The sequence below is a fragment of the Salvelinus sp. IW2-2015 genome, linkage group LG7 (assembly GCF_002910315.2).
Source record: "Salvelinus sp. IW2-2015 linkage group LG7, ASM291031v2, whole genome shotgun sequence".
NCBI classification, from domain to species: Eukaryota; Metazoa; Chordata; class Actinopteri; order Salmoniformes; family Salmonidae; genus Salvelinus; species Salvelinus sp. IW2-2015.
This window is the reverse complement of record NC_036847.1, coordinates 982,411-1,002,797: the sequence shown is the minus strand read 5'-3', so window position 1 is coordinate 1,002,797 and position 20,387 is coordinate 982,411. Positions and strand designations below refer to the sequence as shown.

The 20,387-nt window shown below is 44.2% G+C and overlaps 2 protein-coding genes across 4 annotated transcripts in view; one reads left to right on the top strand and one right to left on the bottom strand.

Moving 5' to 3' along the window:
- The first annotated feature begins 1,557 nt into the window (after nt 1-1,557).
- Nucleotides 1,558-11,184, top strand: LOC111966174 (uncharacterized). Of its 3 annotated transcripts, XM_023990602.3 has the most exons (7): nt 1,558-2,233; nt 2,694-2,777; nt 3,030-3,127; nt 5,812-6,020; nt 7,599-7,660; nt 8,505-8,630; nt 10,472-11,184. In XM_023990602.3, exons 1-7 carry the CDS (start codon nt 2,198-2,200, stop codon nt 10,655-10,657), a joined length of 801 nt encoding a protein of 266 aa, XP_023846370.1. In that variant the 5' UTR covers nt 1,558-2,197; the 3' UTR covers nt 10,658-11,184. The 3 variants fall into 3 exon arrangements, with proteins under 3 accessions (XP_023846370.1, XP_070300449.1, XP_070300450.1); XM_070444348.1 differs by lacking the exon at nt 2,694-2,777; XM_070444349.1 differs by lacking the exon at nt 8,505-8,630.
- A 3,538-nt stretch (nt 11,185-14,722) lies between these two features.
- The window catches only part of LOC111966173 (prickle-like protein 2), a 30,588-nt gene continuing 24,923 nt past the window's right edge, over nt 14,723-20,387 (bottom strand). Inside the window, exon 8 of the mRNA XM_023990601.2 lies at nt 14,723-15,831. Coding sequence (XP_023846369.1) covers nt 14,828-15,831 — 1,004 coding nt within the window. The 3' untranslated portion in view covers nt 14,723-14,827. The remainder of the gene's footprint in view (nt 15,832-20,387) is intronic.

The window sequence follows — 20,387 nt, the reverse complement described above, 5'->3', positions numbered from 1 at the left end:
GGTCAGGGAGGTGACCAAGAAACCGATGGTCACTCTGACAGAGCTCCAGAGTTCGTCTGTGTAGATGCGTGAACCTTCCAGAAGGACACCCATCTCTGTAGCACTCCATCAATCAGGCCTTTATGGTAGAGTGGCCAAACGGAATCCACTCCTCAGTAAAAGTCCCATGACAGCCCACTTGGAGTTAGCCAAAAGGCACCAAAAGAGTCTCAGAGAGAAACAAGATTCTCTGGTCTGATGAAACCAAGATTGAACTCTTTGGCCTGAATGCCAAGAGTCACGTCTGGAGGAAACCTGGCACCATCCCTTCGGTGAAGCATGGTGGTGGCAAATTCATGCTGTGGGGATGTTTTTCAGCGGCAAGGACTGGGAGATTTGTCAGGATCGAGGGAAAGATGAACGGAGAAAAGTACAGAGATCCTTAATGAAAACCTGCCCCAGAGTGCTCAGGACCTCAGACTGGGGTGAAGGTTCACCTTCCAATAGGACAACAACCATAAGCACACAGCAAAGATAACGCAGGAGTGGCTTTGGGACAAGTCTCTGAATGTCTTTGAGTGGCCCAGCCTGAGACTTGAATCCGATCTAACCTTTGTGCTGTTGTCTGAGCCCAATAATGTTTGTACCATGTTTTGTGCTGCTACCATGTTGTGCTGCTGCCATGTTGTGTTGCTACCATGTTGTTGTTGTCTTAGGTCTATCTTTATGTAGTGTTGTCTCTCCTGTCGTGATGTGTGTTTTGTCCTATATTTGTATTTTTAATCCCAGTTCCCGCAGGAGACCTTTTGCCTTTTGGTAGGCCGTCATTGAAAATAAGAATTTGTTCATAACTGACTTGCCTAGTTAAATAAAGTTTAAATAACATCTCACGCTCCCCATCCAACCTGACAGAGCTTGAGAGGATCTGCAGAGAAGAATGGGAGAAACTCCCCAAATACAGTTGTGCCAAGCTTGTAGCATCATACCCAAGAATACTCAAGGCTGCAATCGCTGCCAAACCTGCTTCAACAAAATACTGAGTAAAGGGTCTGAATACTTATGTAAATGTGATATTTCTGGGTTTTTTTATATATATTTTCAAAATGTTCTAAAAACCAGTTTTTGCTGTGTCATTATGGGGTATTGCGTGTAGATTGATGAGGGGAAAAAAACGATTTAATCAATTTTAGAAAAAGATGTGGAAAAAGTCAAAAAGCCTGAATACTTTCCGAATGCATTGCAAATCATTTGTTTCACCATGTGGGTCCAGATGGTGGATAGATAGAGGACTCATCAACCCCTGCTCTAGATCATCATGGCATTTGTAGTTCTTTATGATAGCCACATTATCAGCTAATTAGCGTTTCACTTTTGGGGGGTAAATACAGGTGAATATATTGATAAGTCACCTTGTCCTACCAAGAGAGATTTACACAGTTATCAAAACAGCACACCAGGGTAAGCCTAAGCCCTTATTTTAAGTGTTTCTAAAATCCCCTATGGGAAAAATGTATGGTGGAAAAACGTTTGGAACCATTTCCGTTTGACCGCTAGGTTTTATGGGTATTATGACAAAGATTAGCTGTCGATCCAGCTCTATGATCCACTCTATAATCAAACAAAGTAGTTGAGAAGTCAAAATGTTATCTCAGCACGCCATCTTGTGGCAATAATCGGACAGCGTTTGCTGTAAAAGTTTGTCAGGAACGCAAATCACAGGTGACAACTAACTCCGAGTAGCACAATATGGCTGAACAAGCCTTCTTTAACGGCATTCATTTGTTTATTGGTTTTGCAAATTCGTTTTTAAGGAAACCTGGTGATAGGACAGGCTCATTTGCACATAGTTCATGTTGAACGAAGTGTCCGATTAACTCCACCAACGGTTCATCAGGTTATCAGAAATTTACTTCACCATGTAGTTGAGTTTAGTCAGCTAATTGTATCCACTCATTTGTGTGCTGTCTCTTGAAAGCTTACCTACACAGCCTTTTAAAACGAGAAGTTGAATGTCCGCAATGGACCACTAGGCTACACCTTCTGCATTGTTCGCATAGAAATCGAAACTAAAATGAAGCTGTCTCGAAAGAAATCCTGTGAGGTGACAATATAACGAATGTCGTAGAGCAATACAAGACGACACTTAAAGATCAGACGTCCGCTGCTGGTGACAACAGTCAGAGACAAACAATTCAACTGGCCCCTCTAAACAAAAGAAATGGATCCACGGCAGCAGGAATCTTCGCTGGGCAAGGTAAATAAACCCGCTATTATTATGTCCTACTGACCTGGGTAATCATTCAAAGCCTACTTTGGTTTGTCTCATTGAAGGAAACATCTGTCAAACGGTCAGTTAGTTTATTTTGTTAACCAAGTGTTTTAAACAAGAAGTGAAGTGCACCCTAATTCTGTAATCCCTACCCAAAACTCCACTTCCTGATTGTTTCATTGTGAAGGAATTATTGTCCAGCCAATGCAATATCCTGTTCACAACTGAAACAAACATGCATTGTTTTTGTGGATCGGCTAAATTATTGTTGCAAGAATATTATTCAAGAATTGTGGTCATTCTAGCGCAAGTAAACATTGCACATTCGGTTTGTACTGGCAGTCCCATCCCAGAAACCAATGCATTAGTTACACATCAGCTAAAAACACTAGAATAAAGTTCAACCCCCCCTTATAATTCATATGATTGTACTTTCACTTTCAAGAGCTCCGCCATGCCACACAAAGAACGTGGTGACGAGTCACGTGACAAGAGGCCCAGTGACGTACCTATCAAACATAACACCGAGGTATCAGTGATATAATCCATAAACCAATCAGTCATTCAATCAATTTAACTGTAGTTATGTTCCCTGTGTGTAACTGCCGCCGTAGCATGGTCCCAGACAGTCCCAGATCTGTATGTGCTTTTGCCAACTCTTCTGTCATATTCATTCTATTGCATTTACTGCATAAAGATTTACTGCATAAAGGCTAGAGCACTGTGAAAATAATTTCTCGCCAGGAACAGTAATTAGCTTATTGCTATGTGACATTTTCAGGAGGAGAAACAACCTTTCAGAAGAATGAGAAGTCCACCTAGGCCCAGAATAACTGGTTCGTTTAGACCGAGATTTGGAGGACGATTCTGCAGACCGCGGTAAGATTAGAGGGCATTGCAGAGCAACCTTGTAAATGTTCAAGGGTTTGATCTTGATCATTTCAACATTTCCTTATCTTCCCCCACTTTCGTCCTATTCAGATTCGTCCTATTCAAATATTCACTCACTCACTCATCCATATATACACTACCTTTCAAAAGTTTGGGGTCACTTAGAAATTGTCCTTGTTTTACATGAAAACATACATGAAATGAGTTGCAAAATGAATAGGAAATCTAGTCAAGATGTTGACAAGGTTATAAATAAGGATTTTTTAATTGAAATAATAATTGTGTCCTTCAAACTTTGCTTTTGTCAAAGAATCCTCCATTTGCAGCAATTACAGCTTTGCAGACCTTTGGCATCCTAGTTTGGCATCCTATCTATTCTGAACAGATTTCACCCCATTCTTCCTGAAGCCCCTCCCACAAATTGGATTGGCTTGATGGGCACTTCTTACGTACCATACGGTCAAGCTTTCTCCCACAACAGCTCAATAGGGTTGAGATCCGGTGACTGTGCTGGCCACTCCATTATAGACAGAATACCAGCTGACTGCTTCTTCCCTAAATAGTTGTTGCATAGTTTGGGGCGGCAGGTTTGGGGCAGCAGGTTTGGGGCAGCAGGTAGCCTGGTGGTTAGAGTGTTGGGCCAGTAACCAAAAGGTTGCTAGATCAAATCCCCGAGCTGACAAGGTAAAAATCTGTCGTTCTGCCCCTGAACAAGGCAGTTAACCCACTGTTCCTAGGCCGTCATTGTAAATAAGAGTTTGTTCTTAGCTGACTTGCCTAGTTAAATAAAGGTAAAATAAAAAATAATAATGATAGTTTGGAGCTGTGCTTTGGGTCATTGTCCTGCTGTAGGAGGAAATTTGCTCCAATTAAGCGCCGTTGCAAAATGGAGTTATAGCATTCCTTCATCAAGATCCCTTTTACCCTGTACAAATCTCCCACTTCACCACCACCAAAGCACCCCCAGACCTACACATTTTCTTTATATATATTTATTTATTTCACCTTTATTTAACCAGGTAGGCTAGTTGAGAACAAGTTCTCATTTACAACTGCGACCTGGCCAAGATAAAGTAAAGCAGTGCGACACAAACAACACAGAGTTACACATGGAATAACATGGAGTAAACAGTAAACAAGCCAATAACACAATAAACAAGTCAATGACAGAGAAGAAAAAAGAAAGTCTATATACAGTGTGTGCAAAAGGCATGAGGAGGTAGGCAATAAATAGGCCATAGGAGCGAATAATTACAATTTAGCAGATTAACACTTGAGTGATAAAATGAGCAGATGATGATGTGCAAGTAGAGATACTGGTGTGCAAAAGAGCAGAAAGGTAAATAAAAACAGTATGGGGGATGAGGTAGGTAGATTGGGTGGGCTATTTACAGATGGACTATGTACAGCTGCAGCGATCAGTTAGCTGCTCAGATAGCTGATGTTTAAAGTTGGTGAGGGAAATAAAAGTCTCCAACTTCAGCGATTTTTGCAATTCGTTCCAATCAGTGGCAGCAGAGAACTGGAAGGAAAGGCGGCCAAATTAGGTGTTGGCTTTGGGGATGATCAGTGAGATATACCTGCTGGAACGTGTTCTACGGGTGGGTGTTGTTATCGTGACCAGTGAACTGAGATAAGGCGGAGCTTGCCTCCATCATGATTGACAGATGGCGTCAAGCACTCCTCCAGCATCTTTTCATTTTTTCTGCGTCTCACGAATGTTCTTCTTTGTGATCCGAACACCGCAAACTTAGATTTGTCTGTCCATAACACTTTTTTCCAATCTTCCTTTGTCCAGTGTCTGTGTTCTTTTGCCCATCTTAATCTTTTCTTTTTATTGGCCAGTCTGAGACATGGCTTTTTCTTTGCAACTCTGCCTAGAAGGCCAGCATCCCGGAGTCGCCTCTTCACTGTTGACGTTGAGACTAGTGTGTACTATTTAATGAAGCTGCCAGTTGAGGACGTGTGAGGTGTCTGTTTCTCGAACTAAACACTCTAATGTACTTATCCTCTTGCTCAGTTGTGCACCGGGGCCTCCCACTCCTCTTTCTATTCTGGTTAGAGCCAGTTTGCGCTGTTCTGTGAAGGGAGTAGTACACAGCGTTGTACGAGATCTTCAGTTTCTTGGCAATTTCTTGCATGGAATCACCTTCATTTCTCAGAACAAGAATAGACTGACGAGTTTCAGAAGAAAAGTCTTTGTTCCTGGCCATTTTGTGCCTGTAATCAAACCCACAAATGCTGATGCTCCAGATACTCAACTAGTCTAAAGTATGCCAGTTTTATTGCTTCTTTAATCAGAACAACAGTTTTTAGCTGTGCTAGCATAATTGCGAAAGGGTTTTCTAATGATCAATTAGCCTTTTAAAATGATAAACTTGGATAAGCTAACACAACGTGCCATTGGAACACAGTAGAAATGGTTGCTGATAATGGGCCTCTGTACGCCTATGTAGATATTCCATAAAAAAATCCAGCTACAATAGTCGTTTCCAGCTACAATAGTCATTTACAACATTAACAATGTCTACACTGTATTTCTGATCAATTTGATGTTATTTTAATGGACAAAATGTTTAGCTTTTCTTTCAAAAACAAGGAAATTTTTAAGTGACCTCAAACTTTTGAACGGTAGTGTAAATATTTTTTCTACTGTTTTCCTTACTGTATAGATTCATAAGGGACGATCATTCATTTCGGAAGCCCCGCTTCAGTTTTGGCTTCCAAAGGTACCACCCTTTCACCCCTCGCACACGGTTCAACTGGAGGGACCAGTCCGGCCCACCACAAGGTCCCCCGTGCCCTAACAACCAGTACAACGACCAGAGGAACATGGACAGGAGCGGTCCCGCCAGGACCTCTACTCCTAAAGAACACAGCAGTAGGTCTATACTCACGTAGCAGTTTGGGGAGGGTTAGACCAAATGACTCGGTGGTTACAGGGTAAGAGCTCTACCATCTGTGCCATGATCCAAATATCTTGTCAGTTTAAAGTACAGGCAATACATACTTATACCCAAATCACTTTCCTCGTGTGAACACTAGAGAGCAGTGTGAGCAAGCAGTGGCCATGTCAACTCGGAATAATATTTGCATTCTGACATATAGGCTACATTTGGAATGTGTTTTGCTCATCAGCATTCCTGGTGGTTGATATTCACCAAGCAACAACATGACAATGTTACATAAGGCTGGCCGCACACAGCATTGGTAGATATTCATCAAATTATAGGTGCTGTCTTTGCGTTTTGAATCAGTGGATAACTAATTGGTCTCTAGACTCTACCCACACACTCACACATACCATTTTCTTTGTGTTACTGTTTTGTTTATTTGTTTTGTGCACGTATTCGTCTTACTTTTTTAACTCTGCATTGTTGCGAATGGGCTCGTACTGCAAGTAAGCATTTCACAGTGAAGTCTACACCTCTTGTATTCGGAGCATGTGACCAATAACATTTGATTTGGTCACTATTAACCATTTTGTATTTAGCTGCTGTATATTCCTACATGTTTCTGGTCATCACAGTTTCTCCTCGTCACCGTATTATCACGAAGAGGTTTGTAAGGCCAAAGTCCATGTGCTTGCAAGTCAACAATTAGCACGTATGGTTTAGCCCCATTCTCTATCACGCTTTAAAGTGCTTTCTTGAATAACTTTGCATTGCCCGAAGAAGACCTTTGTCTTGTTACCTGCAATAGAAACCGCACATGTCATCTCTAATCTCTTTGGTGTTGATAATATGAGCTGTATTGCTATTCTCAACCCCAGTGGCATTGTCTTCTCCTACTCAATTCAGCTGCTAAGTCTCTGCACAGACTGCGGTGCTGTGGAAGTGTGTGAGAGAGCGAGATTGTGTGAGGAACAGGTTGCTCTATGTGCCTGAGAGATATGCTATTATGGTGACTCATCTCTACCGTGTGTTACGGAAAGAGAGCGAAAGTGAGAGCGAGAAAGCAAAAGAAAATGAGGAGAAAGAGGGGGTGAGGTACCGGGCAGACAGCCAGCTATATATAATGAGCCGTAACAAAGCTATCGCCTCACATAGGCACACTGCAGTCGAACGTTGCTAGGCAGCTTTCTCAAATCACGCCCAATGGGTTGTGCTTACAGAAACATTCATTTTAGCCCCTGCGCGCTGCCTGTAGACAATAACTCTCCCGCTGACCGCAGAGAGATGGAGATGGGGAAGCTTAGGCGTGAATTGTACCTGCAGCTAGAGACACCAATGTGATGATAGTTGAGGAGGACACTGGGTAGATTGAGGAGTCCCAGCATCAATCAGAGATAGTTAATTTAGAGATACCACCTGTGCCAATCAAAGATATTGGAGTTTATCACAGATGTCAGCTGCTGTCGTTTAGCTCTAACTTATCCCCCCCATCTGTTCCCGAGCTGGTAGAGTGTGTTGTGTTGAATTGTTGTGTGAAGACGTGGTTTGTCTGTGTTATGTTGCAGGTGCTGTCAGGTCTTCTGCAGGCCCCAGCAGAAAGAAGGAGAAGCAGCCTGTGTCGTTCATCGTAAGTCCACATTCCACCACTCCTCTCTGCCTCTTCTGGGATGGGGGGAGTCTGCGCTGTACACAGTAGGGCACACGTACTGTATCTGCTGTCCTACTCCCGTAGTGTATGGTGGTGGCCGAAAAACTCGAATCATTCCCTTCATCTTCCAAAAAGAACAACATGCATTGTTTCATCATAAAAACTTTTAGCCACTAATGTAGCTTCACACAAATGATCCCTCCCAGCTTGACTGCTGCTTCAATTTCTCAGAAGTGAGATGCACCACACTGGGAGGTACGCATTGCAACACATTTCCTCATGTTGAATAGAAACCTGAGTGCGTCTCTTTTCCCATGATGTTCGCGATCAAAAAGATTTAGTACACACACAGTCTTTCACCGTCCTTCAAATCACAGAATGAAAAGAACCCTCAAACATTTGAGCAATCTTGGCTAGACTGCTCGGGAGGATTATTAACGTGCGTGTGTGTGCATGTGTGTGTGTGTGTGTCCTCCACGCCCCTTGGTGTGATAGGAATTGGAAGGACAGAGAGAGCACAGATGCAGCATAAAGAATGAAAAAGGTGGAGTAATTGGGTGGTCTGACTTGGAGAGGAGCACAAGGTCGTCGTCGCCTTCAGTTTAAACGTGCTCGTTATTCAAATAGTCTGGCTGCCTGCTAACCTTAATGAGAGAGAGAGAGAGAGATGCACTTTTAAGGAACTCAACAACAGTCAGATGGGTTCTGAAAGGCAAACACAGGCAGACTAGCCACGTGCTGTCAAGAGTACTGACTGTGTGTTCAAGTCTTAAGGAATACTTATAACTGTGCTTATAACTCTCTCACCTCTGTGTTTCTGTAGGTGGCTCAAGAGAAGGAGAGATCCCACAGCAAAGAAAGAGAGCGGGATAGAGAGCTCCCCTCCACTATAAGCAGGGCCACAGCACGAAACAGAGCCATCCAACAGAAGAGGGGAGAAATAGAGCAGGTGTAGTACCATTCATATTACAGTGGAACAGATTGAGATCGAGAAAGAGAGGGGATGTACAACATTGCCAGCAGCAGGTGAGGAGAGAGGTGAAGGATTTACAGTAGTGTAAAACACCAAAAACCAGAGATTGAGAGGGTTAGAGAGGTAACATAGAGGAGAGAGAGATAAGAGGGGGTAGGATTATGAGCGGGTGGGATGAGGAGGGAGACAAAGAGAGAGGGGGTTGTGGAGAGGAAAGGGAGATTTGATCACTTGCGGTGCCAAAACTAATTGAGAAATGGCCAGCTGAAGCTGCCTCGAATTTATCATCATTTGTTTCTTCCTTTTAGCAGCTGAATCAGTTGAATAGGTAATCAGTCATGATCAGAGCCAATACATGGTGATGTTGCACATCCCCGGGTTGTTTACCTCCAATCACTCTTAAGCGCCTATTCGAGTCCAAAATGTGTACGTGTACACACAGCAGTGTTGTAGAATATTGGACCGTTGGTTTTCATACTTTTTGAATTCTCTGTGCGGCTAAAGCAATTTCTCCAACTGTCAACACATTGAAATGGATAGAGGACACGCGTACACGGAGCCACGTTGGACGGGAATTGTGAGGAGGTGTGCATTTGGGCTGTGCGGATGGTGTTCTCAGAGCAGCTATGTCACAATGGGACCCCGGACTGTCGCGTCTCTGCCTCTGTGGACTCTGAATTACGCTTAAGACGGAGCTCCTGTTATTGTCAGGTTGTTTGTCCGTTTTTTTTCATCATCAATCAGTCATCACATGGGCGTAGTTCGGTTGTCTTTCAATAGGTTTTTAAACACGTGCTGTAATGGATACGTCACAGTCAATGTGACAGAACATCACATGAAGCGTTGTCAGTGGGAGGTGTGTGTGTGTGTGTGTGTGTGTGTGTGTGTGTGTGTGTGTGTGTGTGTGTGTGTGTGTGTGTGTGTGTTGGGTGCTGTCTCTCCATCCACTCGACTGATGAGAAGTTCACTCTCGCTCCTCACATCTCCATGGTAACTGGAGAAGGTAGGCTCTGTGAGAGAGCAGTCTGGCAACAGGTAGCTGATATACTCGTTCTCCAAAGACACACACACACTAAATATATATTTTTTGTTGTTGTGGGGGATTATTGCTTTGCTAAAGGGCAGAATGATAGATTTTTCACCGTTGTCGGTTCGGGGATTCGAACTAGCCACCTTTCGGTTACTGGCCCAACGCTCTAACCGCTAGGTTGTGCGTTCATGCACGCAGGCACCAACCAACCCTAATTGTAAACCCTAACCTTAAAATAGCCTTTGTCCTCATGAGATGTGGGAAATGTCCCCAAAAGGGTCGAAGAACCAACCAACATACACCTTTGCATGGTGTGAACAGCTGTCTGTGCATGAGTGCTGCTGCCTTGGACTATTAACCCACTCCGTGGTAATGGCATACACATGACGAGACCTCTTGCCCCAAGCATCTCTCCCAGAACTATCTCTCTCCCTCTTTCCCACTCTTGCTTTCTAACCTCTCTCTTCCACCCTCTCTCCACCCTCTCTTCACATCCGCTCTATCCATCCTCTATCTCTAGTGATTATCCTCTCTCTTCACCCCCCCTCTCTATCGCTCCCTCACTCCTATTTCCCGTTCTCCAGTCTTTTGTTTGCCTGCTCCTCTCCTGTGTCTGAGTACTTCCGGTAACACTGTGAGCTGAGTTTCTTTAGACCATCTGTGCTAAGCTCCTCACTGGATTAGGAGCCACGAAACTACCTCTCACGTGCCATGAACATCTGTTTATGTGTGTGCCTGTAAGTGCGGTGGTGAAAATGCTGACTGTCTTGTGTTTTTTTTTATGCAGGTGTACCGTCAGGACTGTGACACGTTTGGCGTGGTGGTGAAGATGCTGATAGCCAAGGACCCGTCTCTGGAGCTGCCCATCCAGCCGTCTCTGAAGGAGAACCTCGGGGAGATCGGCCTGCGCTGTGTGGAGGCCATGCAACAGTTCATAGAGGAGTATGACACCAGGGAACCATCACCACAGTGACACACACTCCCCTTTGTCTTAACCTGTGTAAGTGGTGTGCTTGTATACCAAAACATGCACACACAGTCACATCTCACAAAGCTCAGTAATGAAAGTCAATATTGTATACGTGCTGATTGGGTATGTGACATTGCCAATGTCGAATAGCACTAGTCTATGTCATGACTCATGAGCTGGCCTGTCCTAGTGTCCTTGGTCAGTCAGGCCAAAGTCACTCCTGGTGCTCAGCCTTCTGGACGCTCTGTCTTGACCTGTGATCGTGACTGCTACTGAAACTCAATCATTTATGATGTGTTGTCAACTTTCAATATTTCTCTTGACTTCCTACTGAAGTACAGTTAATGAATTCATAACCCTGTGACATATTGAAAATAAAATAAAAAATACATGACATGATAATTGTACATAAATGAGCTATACTATGTCGATATACAAGGATGATTATATCTAATACAGAGGAAGAATCTATTTATGCACAACTTTTGAATGTTTTCACTGCAATAAAATAAATCTGCTCTTAAAAATGATATGGGTGTTTGATTCAGTGTTGTAATGTATAGTGGTATTCCCTAGACCCCCTGATCTGCAAATCACCTCGATCTACCAGTAACTGCAAATTCTCTGTACCTCAGTTGGTACCACATGGCGCATGCAATGCCAGGATACTGGGTTCGAATCCCGGGACCATCCGTATGTAAAATGTATGCATGCATGAATTTAAGTTGCTAAATGGCATAAAATTATATTTACAGTATTAAATCAACCTGATCTTACATATCTTCCCATTACTACCCAATAAAGATGGTCAATATGTGCAGCAGTCAGCTCAGGGCCGTATTGAACATGTAAATTCAGCAAAAAAAGAAACGTCCCTTTTTCAGGACCCTGTCTTTAAAAGATCATTCGTATAAAACCAAATAACTTCACAGATCTTCATTGTAAAGGGTTTAAACACCGTTTCCCATGCTTGTTCAATGAACCATAAACAATGAATGAACATGCACCTGTAGAATGTTAAGACACTAACAGCTTACAGTCGGTAGGCAACTAAGGTCACAGTTATGAAAACTTAGGACACTAAAGAGGCCTTTCTACTGACTCTGAAAAACACCAAAAGAAAGATGCCCAGGGTCCCTCATCTGCGTGAACGTGCCTTAGGCATGCTGCAAGGAGGCATGAGGACTGCAGATGTGGCCAGGGCAATAAATTGCAATGTCTGTACTGTGATACGCCTAAGACAGCGCTACAGGGAGACAAGACGGACAGCTGATCATCCTCGCAGTGGCAGACCACGTGTAACAACACCTGCACAGGATCGGTACATCCGAACATTACACCTGCGGGACAGGTACAGGATGGCAACAACTGCCCGAGTTACACCAGGAACGCATAATCCCTCCATCAGTGATCAGACTGTCCGCAATAGGCTGAGAGAGGCTGGACTGAGGGCTTGTAGGCCTGTTGTAAGGCAGGTCCTCACCAGACATCACTGGAAACAACTTCGCCTATGGGCACAAACCAACTGTCGCTGGATCAGACAGGACTGGCAAAAAGTGCTCTTCACTGACGAGTCGCGCCAGGGGTGATGGTCGGATTCGCGTTTATCGTAGAAGGATTGAGCGTTACACCGAGGCCTGTACTCTGGAGCGGGATTGATTTGGAGGTGGTCACAGCATCATCGGACTGAGCTTGTTGTCATTGCAGGCAACCTCAACGCTGTGCGTTACAGGGAAGGCATCCTCCTCCCTCATGTGGTACCCTTCCTGCAGGCTCATCCTGACATGACCCTCCAGCATGACAATGCCACCATCCATACTGCTCGTTCTGTGCGTGATTTCCTGCAAGACAGGAATGTTAGTGTTCTGCCATGGCCAGCGAAGAGCCCGGATCTCAATCCCATTGAGCACGTCTGGGATCTGTTGGATCGGAGGGTGAAGGCTAGGGCCATTCTCCCCAGAAATGTCCGGGAACTTGCAGGTGCCTTGGTGGAAGAGTGGGGTAACATCTCACAGCAAGAACTGGCAAATRTGGTGCAGTCCATGAGGAGGAGATGCACTGCAGTACTTAATGCAGCTAGCTGGTGGCCACACCAGATGCTGACTGTTAATTTAGATTCCCCCCCCCCCCTTTTCTGTTAGTCACGTCTGTGGAACTTGTTCAGTTTATGTCTCAGTTGTTGAATCTTGTTATGTTCATACAAATATTTACACATGTTAAGTTTGCCGAAAATGAACGTAGTTGACAGTGAGAGGACGTTTCTTTTTTTGCTGCGTTTAGATTGATGTATGATCACTAAGCAGCCAGCCAGTAAGGCAGTCTAATAGCAGCAGACTGGTAATGAACAGATCGTATTTCCACACCAGTATTTGGAGCGGTGTCCGGAGGAACGGAGACTGTCAGTCAACCAAAACAACATGGGATTCCAGCTAGAACCAACCACAGAAATCTGGAACAAGCAGCATTACAGCATTCATATACACTTATAAGCGTTTATAATGGCCTATTAAACATGGGTATTTTTATAGTGTCACCAAAAGATGTGACATTTCCATTGTTCATTGAAATCCACTTTAATTCCAATATGACACAACATCAACAAATAAACATGCAAGCCTTTTCTATCTCTACATCATGATATACAAATAATGGTTCTGTAGTTACAAAATATATATAAATATTTAGGACCATTATGTACAGAACATTTACATTACCACATCAAAAACTTAAATAACATTTATTTGACTGTTATATACATTTAACAGGTATTACTATTGTTATTATTTGTTTTATCTAGTAGTAATAATATAACGTTGAAAAACAAAGCATGTGGCGGGAGAAAACGGGACTATACGGGACGTTACAGTGCCTGAATGGCCAAGGAGCATTGGCTAGAGCTGTCCTTGGTAAGCGTGGAAAGCAGGGCAGTGTAGTTAGGTTCAACAGGCTATTTATACAGGGTGATAACACGATCTGCTAGCCAACTGTACGGTAGATCCAGCAGCTCTTGGTTTCCACTGATGAGGTAAACGACAACACTGTATGGGCAGCTATCTAGCACACACCGTCCACAATCACACTTCCAGCTGACTGGTTTTGGAGGGCTGTGGTGTTTGCCAGACAGTTTTTGGTTCTCCTTAGTAAGTGATGGACTGATTATAAGTCATTGGTTGGTCAATGCTATGAGAAGGTCCACTCAGGTGGTTTTCCAAGGTCCAGTAGGTACATAAAATATGTGAGCACTTCAGCCATTAGTGCTCTTGGAGTTGTGTACCAATACTTATTTGAAACTGAGTTATTTCGGAGCATTCATTAAACTTTACAGACATGGTGAATTTATCCCTTGTCGGTTTCAAGACAGAAATATAATGCTAAAGAGTTGCTAAACTCCAGCATGAATTGCAATTATTTGCTGTATTATTTGTATGCCTTGTTGACATACTGAACATTATGCATGCATAAATCCAATTTCTAGAAATGTTTTAAACTGGTTTTAAATAACAGCTGGTAAATTTACTACAGCAGTAAAATGTTACGAATAAGTCCCATATTTCTGTTATGTATCTGTGGAAGGCACACACACACACACACACACACACACACACACACACACACACCACACACACACCACCATAACACACACACACACACACACACACACACACACACACACACACACACACACACACACACACACACACACACACACACACACACACACACACACACACACACACACACACACACACACACACACACACACCACACACACACACTGTTTATCAATCAAATGCCGTAACCTTTCTTGGGCTATATAATAATAAACGGTCAACAATACAATTGATGTTTTTGCCAATTGTTAGTCACCTGACTCCAGTTATTGTAAACATTGCAGTTGTTAAGAAGCCAGTCCATTGCAGGCTTCTTGTCCTGATTAGCTCATGCTGTGTAGGCGTATACCCCCCCCCCCGCATAGAGCTAGTGTTGTTAACTCACACACATCAAATATATATAAGGCCTCTCTTTGACACACACACGGTCACTCTTTCATTTACTCTCTCTCCCCCCTTTCTCTCTCCCCCTCCCACTCCCTCTTCTTCCTTTCTTTCTCACTTTATTTTTCTCTGTCACCCTCCCACTCCCTCTCTCTCCTTTCTCACCATCCCTAACTCTCTATGAGATGATGCAGTTCTTGCTCTTCCTCCTCTGGCGCATGTGGAGCTGTCCGTGCAGCTGCCCTTGGTTTCCTCCATGTAGGGGTCCATGTATGGGTCCATGGTGGCCCCCCATCCCTCCCATCCCTGTAGGGCTGTATCTGTGGCGCAGCTCCTCATTGTGGAGGTAGCGTAGCTGGACAGGTCTGGGGATGGGCTCACCCAGGAAGTACCCCTCATCTTCTTCAGACTCAGAGGACGAGGAGCAGCTAGAGCACCAGGGGTCTGCCCCCTCCCCGTACCCCTCTCCACCACAGTATGGCCCCCCCAGGCCCAGCGGCTGAATCCCCCCGCCCCCCGCTGCATTGTGCAGGGTGAGGTCTGAGGTGGTGCGGGGGCAGGGCCGGTAAGGCTGCTGTCTGTACCCGCCTGTGTCCTCCACCCCAAACAGGTCCCGGGCGGTACGGCCGGCAGGGAAACGGCCATAGTCCTCCTGAACACGACGGTGCGGGGGTTCCATCATATGACTTCCCCGGTCGGCCGCCAGGTGGAGGGCATTGTCAGAGCGTGAGCGTCGAGAACGCCGGTAGTGGCGACCGCTGCTGCGGTGGTTGCCGTTTCCATCATTACCATTGCCACGGTGTTTGCGTCGCCGCGATTGTGTTGGCTGTTGTTGCTGTATGGGCTCTGGCCCATTCGGTCGACGACGAGGGATCCTCTCACTCATGGGGGTCATGCGGAGGTTACCACTACTCCCCATTAGGCCCACGCGACCTGTACCCTTAAAGGCCAGGGGCTGGGGGGAATCCCAGTACCCCAGAGGGTACCCCACCTGCACAGGCGCATTCAGGTACCCGTAGGGCCGAGAGGTCAGGGACTCAGAGCTGCGGAACTGGACAGAGGAACGCAGTGTGCCAATGTTACTCTTCTCAGACACATTCATCCCAGAGTCTTTACTAAGGTCTGGCATGGAGTATCGGGACAGGTGCTCCTGACGCTTACTTACCCCATCCAGTGAGTTACCTGGGAAAGATACACACACAGGTTATTCATGTATATAGATACTGAAGGTATTAAATAATCAATCATGATCCCTATTATACATTTACATTTAAGTCATTTAGCAGACGCTCTTATCCAGAGCGACTTACAAATTGGAAAGTTCATACATATTCATCCTGGTCCCCCCGTGGGGAATGAACCCACAACCCTGGCGTTGCAAGCGCCATGCTCTACCAACTGAGCCACACGGGACTATTATCATATTACATCTTGACATGGAAATGTTAGAAAATGATTGACACTTCGGGCTCTATTTTAACAAACCTATTGCAATGGTAAATCTTAGTGCTAGGGGAAGGCTATAGGTTAGGGGGTTTGTCAGAAATATTTTTACTATTTTCACTGCGGGAATTATAAGCTCAATAGCTGACAGTGGCTCGAAAGGGCTGGGTTTTGATGAATACATCAATGATAGGTGTGACGAGTCCATGACCCCTCACTGGTCAATACCGCATGCCGTTGTCTCAAGTTCTGTCGCTTATTAATGGTCTTTGCGTTGTCATCAACTCCAATTCGGCCGTGGTCACCGAATATTATTTTCCTAGTCCATTGTGGATTGATACCGTTTTTTATTAAATAGCATAGGCTACAGTAACGAGTAACAGCAATAGTAAAACAATCAAAATAATCCAGTGTTTGCTCAATATGTTTTGAGTGTTGATGGTCAACGCTGTTGTAATTGACTTCAGTATAGTACAGGCCTTTACGCGTCGCACGTATCCTCAAATAAAAAATACTGGGCCCATACTGTAAATGGTATTGTATGTGTGAGGCATGTTCTCAATAAGCAAGATATAACCTAGGCCTGCTGTTATAGGACAGAATCATTTGCATATGTTTGGAGGAGCCGCACATATGTCGGATAACCGGACAAGAGGCGGGGGTGGATACAAGCCAAATGGAGTAGCCTATACACTGCAGGTAGGCCTATGTGAATAATGCCAACGCCTCACAAGTAGACCATTTAGAAACAGGCTACTTGACTAATGCATGGAAATACAAATACATTTAGCAGATGCTCTTATCCAGAGCAACTTACAGGAGCATTAAGGTCTAAGTGCCTTGCTCAAGGGCACATCGACAGTTTTTTCAGCAAGTCATTTCAGGAATTCAACCAGCGACCTTTTGGTTACTGGCCCAACGCTCTTAATCGCTAGGCTACCTGCCACCCTGGGCCAAGGATAAGAAAGACACCAGACTCATTGCTGTTGAACCAGCTTTCAATATAGTAGGGTAAGGGTGGCCTATTAAGCAGCACTTCCCAAACTAGGGGTCGTCTGATAAGAAAATTAGGTAGCGGGAGAATTTACAAAATCCTGGTTATACATATACATATATATATACACTACCAGTCAAAAGTTTGTACTCATTCAAGGATTTTTCTTGATTTTTGCTATTTTCTACATTGTAGAATAATAGTGAAGACATCACAACTATGAAATAACACATATGGAATCATGTAGTAACCAAAAAAGTGTCAAACAAATCTAAATGTATTTTAGATTCTTCAAAGTATCCACCCTTTGCCTTGATGACAGCTTTGCACACTCTTGGCACACTCTCACATCAACACCTTTGTCAGATAACACTGTGAAACTAAGAATTGATTCTGTAGCTAGCAATCAAGAGGGCGACACAAAATGGGGCTCCATCTATCACAGGATGGCGGGCAGGCCTCTGCACTCTAGTTATGAATGTCTCCCTCTGCCATATGGACGCATTGTATGATACACCCACTGAGCTATAATGGATACACTGAGAGCAACTGGCAGGCAAAAGAGCTGAGCGCCGAACTTTGAGATATGTAGCAGGTAACTCCGGTTGTAAACTCCATTGCTCATGCCTGTTTGCAAAACTGCTGTGCATTCGGAAAGTGTTCAGACCCCTTGACTTTTTCCACATTTTGTTACATTACAGCCTTATTCTAAAATGGATTAAATTGTTTTTTCCCCCTCATCAATCTACACTCAATACCCCATGATGACAAAGCAAAACGGGTTTTTATAAAATGTGGAAATATCACATCACAAGTATTCAGACCCTTTACTCAGTACTTTGTTGAAGTATCTTTGGCAGCGATTACATTCTTGAGTCTTCTTGGGTATGATGCTACAAGTGTGGCACACCTGTACTTTGGGATTTTCTCCCATTCTTCTCAGCAGATCCTCTCAAGCTCTGTCAGGTTGGATGGGGAGCGTCGCTGCACAGCTTTTTTCAGGTCTCTCGATTGCGTAAAGTCCAGGCTCTGGCGGGGCCACTCAAGGACATTCAGAGACTTGTTCCGAAGCTACTCCTGCGTTGTCTTGGCTGTGTGTTTAGGGTGGTTGTCCTGTTGGAAGGTGAACCTTCGCACCAGTCTGGGGTCCTGAGCGCTCTGGAGCAGGTTTTCATCAGGGATCTCTCTGCTCCGTTCATCTTTCCCTCAATCCTGACTAGTCTTCCAGTCCCTGCCGCTGAAAAATATTCCCACAGCATTATGCTGCCACCACCATGCTCACTGTATGGCCAGATCATCTTGTTTCTCATGGTCAGAGAGTCTTTAGGTGCCTTTTGGCAAACTCCAAGCCTGCTGTCATGTGCCTTTTACTGAAGAGTGGCATCTGTCTGGCCACTCTACCATAAAAGCTTGATTGGTGAAGTGCTGCAGAGATAGATGTCCTTCTGGAAGGTTCTCCCATCTCCACAGAGGAAGTCTGAAGCTCTGTCAGAGTGACAATTGAGTTTTTGGTCACCTCCCTGACCAAGGCCCTTCTCCCCCGATTACTCCGTTTGGCTGGGCGGCCAGCGCTAAGAACAGTCTTGGTGGTTCCAAACTTTTTCCATTTAAGAATGATGGAGGCCACTGTGTTCTTGGGGACCTTCGATGACGCAGAAATTGTTGATACCCTACCCCAGATTTGTGCCTCGGCACAATCCTGTCATAGAGCTCTACGGACAATTCCTTCGACCTCATGGCTTGGTTTTTGCTCTGAGATTCAATGTCAACTGTGGGACCTTATATAGACAGGTGTGTGCCTTTCCAAATCATGTCCAATCAATTTAATTTACCACAGGTGGGCTCCAATCAAGTTGTAGAAACATCTCAAGGATGATCTATGGAAACAGGATGAACCAGAGCTCAATTTCGAGTTATATAGCAAAGGGTCTGAATACTTATGTAAATAAGGTATGCCTGTTATTATATTTGAATACATTTGCAAAAATAAACAGTTATGTTATTATGGTGCATTGTGTGTAGAATGAGAATGACATTTATTTATTTAATCCATGTTAGAATATGGCTGTAACATAACAAAATGTGGTAAATACTTTCCAAATGCACTGTATGTGGAGATATGGGATCAGAGCATGACAATGTTCTATTTTATTTAACCTTTATTTACCTAGGCAAGTCAGTTAAGAACAACTTCTTATTTACAATGACACCAAGGCTTGGTGGTTATCGAGAGGATGTAAGGGGTGTGTAACTGGTGGCAGCGAAGTCAGACGCAGGCGAGCAGAACTGGGTAATAACCGGAGCAGTTTAATATATATGTATATATATATATATATATATATATATATAACCACCGGCATCCAGAATAATAAAAAATGAGTACAAAACCCGTCGCGTACCAGAACAACAATGTGCACAAGCACTTACAACAAACAATACCACACAAAGACATGGGGGGAACAGAGGGCTAAATACACAACACGTAATGAGGGAATGAAAACCAGGTATGTGGGAAAACGAGACAAAACAAATGGAAAATGAAAAATGGATCGGCGATGGCTAGAAGACCGGAGACGTCGACCGCCGAACACCGCCCGAACAAGGAGAGGAACCGACTTGGGTAGAAGTCGTGACGGAGGAACTGTTGTCATTCACACTGGATATAAAAAACATACTTTGTTGACTGTGTAATGAACAGAGCATGTGTCTCCTTTCCTACGTAATAGACATATTTGGGAAACTGAACGATAAGAACGCAAGCATGCAGGGCAAATGCAAAAACATTATACAGATGAGTGACCATATCAGTGAAATCCATTTGACTGTGATCCTGGCTCATTTGACATGCCCTTAAGTGAAACCAATCAGCTGATCACACTGTCATGTGCCCGAATTCTGCAGACAATGCATTCACGGGTCACTATGGAGGAGTTTTGGTTCCGGACTCAAAGGGAATACTGTGCCGTCTCCCTCCGAGCATTACAACTCATGGTGCGCTGATTCAGTGCTCTCTGCATTAAAAACAAATATCGATCCAGGTTGGATGTGACAGGAGAGATGAGGTGTGCACTGTCAACCACGCCCCCTGACTTTGTGAAGCTCCGACGCGACATGCATTAAGCACACCCATCGCATTAGTGCTGGTGAGATAAGAGAAATTATGTCAGACTCATTTGCAATTGACTGTCATAGCCCCACATTTAAAGTACATGATGGTGAGTTCAGAAATACTGTTAGAATGTTTTGCAATTGACTAAGTAAACATAGGCTGTTAATTACATCATTTTTTTGGTTCGGGTCA